We start from the raw sequence: 10200 nt of genomic DNA, 5'->3' as shown, positions 1-10200 counted from the left end.
GCGTAGGCCAGACACTAGAGGCAGGATAGCATTTAGTTTGGGATTGGTTTTTAATCAGAAGTGCTCATCTTTACAATGCTGGGGGCCTCAGACAGAGACAGTCCCTTAGCTCTGGGTAAAATATGCATTTTCTTGATTTTATTTAAACAGTGGTGAAACCTAAAGAGGAACAGCCTAGCGCCCAGCTGTCCTCCGTTTTCACTGTCCTCAAGGCTTTGTGGCTGCACCATCAGGGACAGCCACGCTTGGCACAAGAGAAGAACAGCCGCGCTGAGAGGGGGTAGGGCGACAGGCTTTGAGGCTCAATCCTGTGAAAGATACAGGAACTGGGACCACATCCCCACCCGACCGCGGGTCCTGCTGGATCTGGGAGGTGTGCCCTGGTGTCTCTGATGAGGCTCAGCCAACGGTGCCCGGCGATGGCCCAGGGCGGACCCCACAGAGTCCTGGTCCTGGGAAGCCTAGTTTGCATTTCTGGGCAGCAAAGGAAGGAAAGTCCAAGTTGCCAAATGGACTGAAGCAGGGACTGAAGTTACTTGAGAAAAGGGCCAGTCATGAAGAACTCTACCAGGAAACATAGGACACATTTCATGGGGCACCTCAGGTTGGGCTCTACGTGAAGGCACCAGAGTTGCCCCCTCCCTGGGGCACCCAACAAGGACAAGCAGCTGGGATGCGACAGAATCTGTCCACCCCGGGGACCCACTGGCCCTGGCAGGCAGGTGTGGTGATGCTCTGAAGGCTGGAGGGAGGGCTGAGCAGAACTCCAGCAGGTTTGTGCCCAGGCACATGGGGCTCCATTCTTCAGGGGATGGCAAGATCAGGCTTCATGGGGGTTCCCAAATGCAGGGGTTAACACAACGGGGACAGTGCCAGCAGAAGGGTCAGCGCCTGGCGTCTGCACGCTGGAGGGGCCTGGTCCCCTGACACTTCCAGAAAGCTGCCCTCTCCCCTGCAGAGGGGCATCAAACACCTGGCATGACCCTTCCTGATGTTTTGCCCCTTTCAAGAGTGGCACCTCGTAAACCACACAGGGGAGCAGACATGGGTCGTCTCCAAGGGGCCCTGTCCCCAGTTCTGAGACCAGCAGCTACAGCTCACGGTCTCACACCAGTGAGTGTGGGGTGGTGGAGCAAGGAGGGTACTCAGTGACTGCCTGTCGGAATAGCTGCAGTGCAGGTCTCAGTTCTAAACCTGAGAGAGGCCAGGCAGGCACCCAGTGCTGCGGGGACCAGGGCTGGGTGGTGATGGACCAGGGCCACCAAGCTACTGGACAGCCTGCAGTGGGGGTCTCCTCGTGACCCGTATCACCGGCCCCATTTCACTGATCTTGGAAACTGAGATCGGAGTGACGTGCATTCGTCCAAAAGCCAAGCAAGTAGGTGGAGAATTGGGTCTCGAGCCCCATACCCCATCTTCCTGGAGCTCCTATTCCGCATACAGCGCCCCCACCGCCCAGGCTGCGTGGAAGCCACCGTGGCCCTCCAGCTTGCTCCCTGCAGAGGGGATGGTGGAGCCAGCATGCCTCCCCCAGGATCCCTTCCATGAGCTGGAGGCAGCAGACCCCCACGCATGCGGAGTGACCCTTCCTGGAGGAGGACTGTGTTCTCCCTAGAAAACGGCCAGTCTCTCTAGTTCAGTCCCTACATGCCCCGTGGCCCATCCTCCAGGTCAGTTTGTTCCGGTTCTGTTGTTTTTTTCAAGACATGCTCAGCCCTCCTGTTGCTACTGGCAGATATGCAGGTGTGCGGTGCACTCCGTGGAAAGCGTCTGGGTGGCCGCGCCGAGGCTCCTGCGAGCAGGGGGGTGTCGGGTGTTGGCCGAGTCCCCCCGAGTGCATGCTGCTGCCCTCCCAGCCCTGATCCGCCCGCTGTGGGGAGGCAGACCGTCAGGAGGTGAGGGACTGGATGTTCTTGAGCATCTCCTCGAAGGCCTGCGGGGACGGGGCGTCTGCGTTCCGGAAGGCGGCCTGGACCCTACTATACAGGCTGAAGGACTTCAGCTCCAGCCAGATGAACCCAAAGCGGTCCTCGTCGAATAAGACGAAGACCCCGGGGGTGCGCTCAGGGCTGGTGAAGCCGTGGCCAGCGATGAGGCCGGTGCCATAGAAACTGAACAAAAATAAGACAGTATGGGGAGAGAGGGTGAGTGAGGCCCAGGGAGTGGCACTGGCCACCTGGGACCTGGAACAGGTGGGCAGAGCTTCCCATGGTGCAATGCCCCCTGCCCCATGTGGGGTCAGCCCCACCCCAGTCCACCTCTGTGCTGGTCCGGCAGGGACCCCGGAAGCCCACGCCCCCATCCTTACCACATCCTGCAGGTCCGGGGATAGTCCTCATTCCTCGAGCTCACGCCCACTGGCAGCACGAACGGCTGCCCCTGCCCCGACTGAGCAGGTGGCTCAGCCGCGGCTGCAGCCCCTCCATCCCCAGGAGCCTGGGCCGGCTCGGCGGGTGGCTCCTCACAGGGCTGGGGGCTCTGCCGGCCAAGGCCCTCGGCGTCCTCAGGCCCGCCTTCCTGCTCCTGCTCCTGCTCCTGGCGCACCTGCTCGCGCACCTCCAGGACAATGCGGGAGAGCTCGTTGAAGTCGCGCAGGCTCTCGGCATCAGGCAGCTGAATGCGGTGCCTGAGGTCAATCTCCACTGTCTGCTGCCCGGCAGGGATGTTGGGGTCACCCTGCAGAGCCAGTGTGCAGCCATCAGCAGGCTCAGAGACCACGCTGAGCCTCCAGCCCCAGTCCTGCCTCCGGCCAAGGGCGCTTGCTCAGCCTTCCCACTGGTTTGGCAGTGACCTCTTACCAGTCGGAATATCTGATACCTCCTTTAAAAAAAAAAAGTGCCCAGAGCAGGCAGCCTCCTGTGAAAGGCCTTTGAGGACAGGAAATGACAGTACCCACGGGTGACCCTGGGAGGGCCCATAGGCACCCCTACACCGAAGACCTTGGGTGGTAGCCACCCTACATTGACAGCTGAAGCGATGGAGCCTCAAGAGGTCTATGAACCCTCCCCGGTCAGGGAGGAACGGCCGGAAACGCCAGCGCAGACTGTGCCTGGAACGGGCAACAAGAAGCCCTTCGTCCAGGGCCCCTACTCAGCTCAGCAGCCCTCCCGGAGTGTTCCCGAGCTGCTGAGGCCCAGACGGTCCTTGGGGGCCCAAGCACTAAAGCAGAGGGTCACCCGGGGAGCTCCTGGAGCCTCGCACCCAGCCTACCCTCATTAAGTCAGAGCCTCTGGGGTGGGGCCAGCATCAGGGTTTTCTCTGCCTTCCCAGGGATCCTGGGGTGTGGCCAGAGTTGAGGGCTGTGCAGGGAAGGCTGCCTTGTAAGTGTTCAGAATCCCCAGGGGATCATGTGAAAGGTGGGCCCTAAATCAGCAGGTCCGGGTGGGGCCCAAGATGCCAAGTTCCCAGCAAGCCCCCCGGGGAAGTGCTGCCATAGTCTGGGGCCTGCTCTGAGTAGCTGGGGCACAGCCTGAGCCGCCCTACACCAGGATGATGTGATCGTGTCCACATGATGCTGGGCCTGGCAGGGCGGCCCCTGGGACCCACCGTGATCTTTGTGCCCCTGGCACGCTTCCCATGGAAGCTAAGCATGACGATCTCCAGGCCGTGGCTGCCGTAGGTGCCCTTGAAGAGGCCCGGTCTGATGAGATCATCCGGGCGGCTGGGCGGGAGGTAGATGCGGCGGTAGGTCAGGCAGTTGCTGCAGGTCGGGGGAAAGGGTAGCGTGAGAGTATGACTGGCACAGCCCACGGGTGCAGGGGTAGAACACGGGGTTCACACCCACTGGCTGCGCTGCACACGGTGGGCCGCGTTAGGTCCCCCCCAAGGCCAGTTGGAGCAGGGGCACCCCTCCTTCCCGAGCTCCGCTCACCCCAATGCATGGGTGCATAGCACACCTCACACCTTATCCAGCACCCTGGAGTGGGGACTGCTGAGGCTGCCAAGGGGTCAAACAGAGGCAGCAGGAGAGGGTCCGAGGGCAGAGGGCATGATAGCAAAGGGGGGCTAAGAGGCTGCCCAGGTGGACATGGGAAAGGGAACATGAGGCTCTAACACACAGGCCAGGCCTGTGAGAACACAGCTAGTGGGTGATGGGGGGTCAGACAGGCAGAAAACGGACACCAAGGTGGGTCAGGAGACAGGGCCTCTGGTCAAAGTACCCACAGAGAGCAGGACTGTGCTCAAAGTACCCATAGGGACCATGTTCACAGTACCCAGAAGAGAGGGACTGTGTTCACAGCACTCAGAGGGACTGTGCCCACAGCACCCAGAAGAGGGACTGCATTCACAGCACCCAGAATGACTGTGTTAATAGCACCCAGAAGAGAGGGACTGTGCACACAGCACCTAGGAGGGAGAGACTGCCAGCTGCCCCCAGCTAGGGGCTGCACTCACTCGTACTGACTGGTGTAGATGAACTTCATCAGAATGAGCTCCTGCATGTGCTCATGGAAAATGTCCTCCAGCGTCCGGCCCCACTCCTCCCTTAGCCACGTGCGGAATTCCTTCCAAGAGAACACAGGTCACAAAACCACCCCGACACGAGGGCACGGAAAGGCTGCCTGCTGTGATGGTGCATGGACGGCATGAAGACAGAAGCTGGGCAGGAGGGATGTGAGTGCGTGAATTCGTTCTCCCAGCTGCCAGCCTCCCATCCTGTTGAGGCGCCCGGGGCTCTGGTCCCCACTTTCCCAACTTCAACAGGAAGGACACATAGGGACCATGGGTGTCCTTTGGGGAGGCTAGGGCCACAGCATATGTCAAGAGCGCCTGAGAGGCAGCTGTGCGAGCCGAGCCTCACTTCTGTGCCAGACGGCGGCATCTACACTGAGCCTGGATGTTGGGCTTCTGGAGGAGCGGGCGCATCAGACCCCTGTGCTAGCCAAGTCTGCTTTCTGTAGCCCCCAGTGAGTACAGAACAGGGATGGGCAGAGTAGAGAGTGTGGGCGGACTTTCCTTTTTAAAACGTGTCTTCCTAGTTATGTTCAGTAAGTATATTTGTAAAAAGAAAGCTTCTTAAACAGTGCATCCACGAAGCCCCATAATTCATTATGGCATCAAGCTATGCAAAGGGTATTTAGTGCTTCATTGTTTCATTCTGAACATTCAACATAGCTAATCCACAGCTATGTGTTACTAACTCAGTACAGCGTTTCCAGTGACTATCTAGAATTAGCTGTACAAACAGAAGCAAAAACAATTTACCAAAAAAAAAAAAAACTATCTGTCAACTGCTTTAATGTTATTGCCCAAACCCTGGCAAAGAACAGAAATTATTAGTGACTGAAATAAAGAACTGTTAGACATACAAGGTCAATAAACAATAATTAACTGAATTTTTATATACTAGCAGAACAAAATTGGAAAATGAAATTTTAAAAATCCTATTTACAACAGCCTCAAAAAACACACAGACTTAGGAATAAATACACAAAGCATGGGTGTTACTTCTACTCTGAAAACCCCAAGATGCTGCTGAAAGCGGGTGAAGAGGCCCACAGGACAGAGACACCTGTGGACCGAAAGACTCAGTATTAGGTCAGCAGCTGTCTCATATTGACCTACAGACTCAACACCAGGCCAGCCGTAATCCCATCAGGTTCTCTGGAGAAACTGCTGAGCTGATTCTGAAATCCCCTTGGAACATCCAGAGCAACCTTGCAGAAGAACAAGGCTAGAGGATGCACGCGAGCGTGACTGACTCACTACAAAGCGACAGTAACCGAGACGGTGGCTGAGCATGAGGTCAGAGCTAAGGAGAGACCTGGAGCGAGCCCGCTGGTGGCCTCGCGGTTAGGACTCTGGGTTTTCACTGCCATGGACCAGGTTCAGTCTCTGCTCAGGGAACTGAGGTGCTGCAAGACATGTGGCACAGCCAAAAAAAAGAGAGAGAGAGAGCAGCCACGTGCGTCTCAGGAACAGCATCCAAGCCAGCCGACAGGGAAGAAGCCTTTCTTTTCCACAAACGGGGCACAAACCGGACAACCACAGGGAACAAAAACGCAATCCCCGCCACACACAGGAACCATTCAAGGCAGGTCACAGACCGAAACGTAACGGGGAGCTACCAAACTCCTAACAATCACAAACAAAAACACACTCTCTTTGCAGTCTGGGGGTGAAACAATAGCCACAACAGAAAAAACCTGACAGGCTAGACTTCATCAGAATCAAAACCTCCTATTCACGTGGCTGAACTCATGGAGGAAAGGCCCTTAAAAAAGAAATCAAATAGAGAAATAACAGATGAAGACGGAGGTGAGGGAATGTAGCGAGCAAGGATTTCAGTGCTGTCACGGCACATAATCAGACTTGAGCTGATAGCCAAGAAACTGGCTTGTGAACCGTCATAATCTTATTTCCTTCGCATGAGGTCAGTCATTAGGAATACCAACCAGACCCAATTACTCAGAACAGATACGCTCACTATGAAATTATCTCATCAGATATGTACCCACATGGAAAAACACAGGGGCAGAGAACATATCAGACAAGAAGTCCATTACAGATCCAGGGCTGGTTCACCACGGCCAACACGCCACCACCATCACCTCGTTCTGCATAGTGGCCTAGGAGCTGGGTACTAACACCTTCCCTGGTCTACAGAACTTTCCAGAGCCACACAGCTAGCAGATGACAGAATTAAAGCTAATAACCCAAGGCCACATGCTCACTGGTCTCATCTCTGCCACAGCCAATGTCAGGGCTGGCAGGAGTGCAGCAGGGCAGAGGGCCTCACGCGCCATAGTGGGCTGCAAACAGGAACCAGCAAACTGACAACATGTGAAAACAATCTGAGGTACAATCTGGAGTACCTTCAGGGCCGTTTATACATTTCACTTCTGCAGAGTCCAGACAGCAGTCACGAAAATAATGCCCAGCATCTCTCCTGGGCAGCTCCAACCAGGCCTGCCTCTAAGCCATTGACCACTCAACCCTCCAAATCACCCACAACCACAGGCAATCTCAGGGCCCCATTTTACAGACAAGGGCTGAGGCTCCCGGAGGGCGGGTCACTCGAGCATGTGGTCAAGAGGATGACAGGGGAACAGCTGAGCATAAACCCCACGTCCGACTGCAGGAAATCACACACCTATAGCTGTTACACCAAAGCAAGATGATAGATGGAATGCTAAAACTAAAGTCTGCAGAGACAGCCCTGGCCAGCCGGTGGTTAAGACTCTGTGCTTCCAAAGCAAGTGGCATGGGTTCAATCCCTGGTCAGGGAACTAAGATCCCACATGTGACACAGCACAGCCAAAAAAAAACAGTTTGTAAAGAATACTAGTGAGACTGGGAAATGTTTCTGGAATACCAATTAAGCTAAAAAACAAACAAGCAAAAAAGAAAAAACAGAAAAACTATCCAAATTAGATAGACCACAGTGACATCACAAAGGCCGAGGAAAACAAGGGATGATGGAGAACGGACTTGGAGGCCACCCTGGTGGGGCCATGTCAGCACTCTTCTCCCTCCAGATTCTGAGCATTCTGCATCTGATGGTGACAGTTCAGGAAGTATCATTTTGGGAAGGCGGTGAAAAAGTATGTAAGACAACGGAAAGCAAAATAAAAGCAACTGTGTGCAACTGAGGGCGTCCAGCGCCACAGGCTTTCTGCATGGCCGGGCACGCCGTGGGTGGGACCTGCCACCCCCTCCTCCCTTTCCCACCCCTGCTCCTCCACACAGCTCCCCACAACCCCCGATTTCCAGAAGCCTCAGGCCACGGGGTCTGTACAGATGGGGGTGGGTATGGCGGCTCAGCCTCACCATCCCATCCAGAAAGAAAGCAGGCACCGTCCACAGTGGGAGTCAGACAACAGGCGAACAGCTGGGGTCTGGGTGGACAAGGCCCTGCACTGCCCTCAGGGGCTCCAGAGATGAGGCTGCAGCTTGAGGAGAGGCAGGTAAGGAGCAAGCGGAACACCCCAGTCCCAAGAGGGCCAAGACAGTCTGGATGTGGCCTTGGAAGTGGCACAAAGCTGGTAGCTAACCCAGATCATGGGGAGGTGGAGGTGGGGGCGGGGTGTTGGCAAGCCTCAGGATTCAGTTTATGCAGAGAGGGCTTTGGGCGTAGGTGAGGGCAGAGAAGGGTTGGGGTGGGGCTTCCTTCCTGAGCAGAGGGAGAGGTGAGAGCCAGCAGGGCCTGCAGGGGCAGTCTCCGCCTGGAGACAGTGATAAGCACAGTGATAAGTTTAGCCTCATGCCCTCTGAGGCCACCAGGAGTCCTCCACTCCCTTGGGAAGCACCACTGTGGCCCAGAATTTTACGTGATTATCAACAATCAGAGAGATCTTCAGAGCCATCAAGACTCCTCTGCCCCTGGAGCCTGAAGCCACTCTCTAGGTCGGCAAGACTCAGCTAAGAATGGAGATGTCTCAGCTGACAAGTGAATCCACAGAAGAACCCCATCCTCCAACTCCCCACTTGGAGGGGGAGACAAAGGGAGGTGGAAAGATAGAGCACAAGGAGCCAGCAGAGAGACCCCGGGCAGCTGTGATGGACAGAGTGACCATGGGCCAGAGGGCAAGCTCCCCACCCCGGGACTCCGGGGTGGACACCCAGCTCCTCAGGCAGCCCAGCCTCTGGCCGTAAGGGGTTCACCCCAATAAAGCCTCTGGTCTCCCTGTGACTCACACCTGCAATGAGACCCCGCAGCCCTCGGGCCTCTTGTCAAAGGGGTGATGGAAAAGCAGTCAGAGAACCACTTCTGCTCGGCGTGTTTATCCTCAGCCCGGCACACACGTCCACACCATGAGGACGAGCCCGGGAGGCGGCCTCCCTTCACACATCCACCTTCACATCACCCCCCGGGACAGAAGGGTCGGCCTCACCTCCTGCCGCCCGCCAGACATCCTATGGTGGTCCGTCTGGTTGCACTTGGTGGAGAACTCATCCTTCTTCACGATCTTGAGTGTCCACAAGACGGAAAGAGGGTCACCAGTGAGCCCCGGCAGCCCCATCAGAGCAGGGGTGCACCAGCCCCTCCCGCTCCCACATCCTCCATCATCTGGGGGCCCCGGAGGCCGCCAGATCGTGGGGGGTCCTAGAAGGGTACTCGGGACCCCCTGAGCACAGGCTTCCTTCTCAGGGGAGGCATCACCACTCCCAGGGGGCGTCCTAGAGCCACACTCTCCTACTGAGGCAGCAAGGATGCCCGCTCGCTCACTCGATCATGGGTGGCTATCTGCCAGGCCCACACCCAAGAGTAAAACGTCTTATGCGAAGCAGACACCCTTGCAAAGGAGGAGAAAAGAACCTCACTTGGAAGGACAAATGGTTCTAAGTGGAGGCAGAAGCAGGGATGGCTCCAGCCAGTGAATCTCTGAGGTGGGGCAGCAGCGTCTACAGCACCCACAAGGACTGGGCCAAGCCTGAATCCCCGCTCCTGCTGACCAGCCCGGGTGGGGGTGCTGCTGGGAAGACCCTGGCAGGCGGCTGGCACTGGGTCCCGGGGAGCAGCGAGGAGCCCTGGCCTCACCTGGACGTGGCCGTTGTGGGGCCCTCTGTGGCCGTACATGCACTCCACCGTGGCCGACTTCCTCTCCATCAGGTGGATTCGGAACAGGGGCTTGAACCGCATCGGGTCGTCCACGTGAGGGTCGTGGGGAGGCAGGTACATCCAGCCAATGATGAATAAGCCGTCCACCTGCGCGCAGGTCCAGACGAGGGTGGGGGTGGGGGTGGGTGAGGCACAGTATCCCCACCCTAACCCCCCCACACTGAGGACCAGCCACATCCACATCCCAGTCCTGCGGGGACCCAGAGTGGTAGGATGAGCATGGTCTCTCCCGCCATTAATTAATTATTAATTAAATAACTAATTTAAGTAGTTTATCCAACATAAAACGTGATGGCTAAAGTTGGTTACACTGTTACATCACTGAAATATGAGAGAAACAGAAATCACAGTTCTCTCCACCCCTCGCAAAGGGATCAAACTGTGAGATGATGGGTACCTTGACTAACTAGAAGGGAGACTCCTTCCATGATGTCACTTGTGCCTCAAATCGCCACAAGGTACACTTTATAGACCTCACAGTTTTGGTAACTATACTAAACCAAGCTGAAGAAGTTAACTAATGTTTCGATAGAAAATACAGCAGTGAGACTTGGATCCAAGCAAGCCTCTGAGAGAGAGTGTCCAGCTCTAAAGTAGGCATGGGGGGTGGGGCAAGGGAAGAAGCCAAAAGACACAAG

General features: G+C 56.3%; 1 protein-coding gene across 4 annotated transcripts in view; it reads right to left on the bottom strand.

Annotated features, from left to right (window-relative positions):
• Positions 1-31: 31 nt before the first annotated feature.
• Positions 32-10200, bottom strand: part of FBXO31 (F-box protein 31) — a 33806-nt gene continuing 23637 nt past the window's right edge. For 3 of the 4 annotated variants that reach the window (XM_055412990.2, XM_055412993.2, XM_088830601.1), the window contains 6 exons: positions 9482-9649; positions 8835-8909; positions 4396-4505; positions 3547-3700; positions 2309-2676; positions 32-2111 (listed from right to left, as the gene is read on the bottom strand). In XM_055412990.2, coding sequence (XP_055268965.2) covers positions 1889-2111; positions 2309-2676; positions 3547-3700; positions 4396-4505; positions 8835-8909; positions 9482-9649 — 1098 coding nt within the window. In that variant the 3' untranslated portion in view covers positions 32-1888. The remainder of the gene's footprint in view (positions 2112-2308; positions 2677-3546; positions 3701-4395; positions 4506-8834; positions 8910-9481; positions 9650-10200) is intronic. The other variant, XM_055412991.2, reaches the window with a different exon arrangement.

The sequence above is a fragment of the Moschus berezovskii genome, chromosome 22 (genome assembly GCF_049115385.1).
Source record: "Moschus berezovskii isolate FMDL1 chromosome 22, NW_MosBer_1.0, whole genome shotgun sequence".
Lineage (NCBI taxonomy): Eukaryota > Metazoa > Chordata > Mammalia > Artiodactyla > Moschidae > Moschus > Moschus berezovskii.
Note: the sequence above shows the minus strand (reverse complement) of the source record. Positions and strands in the feature narration are given on the sequence as shown.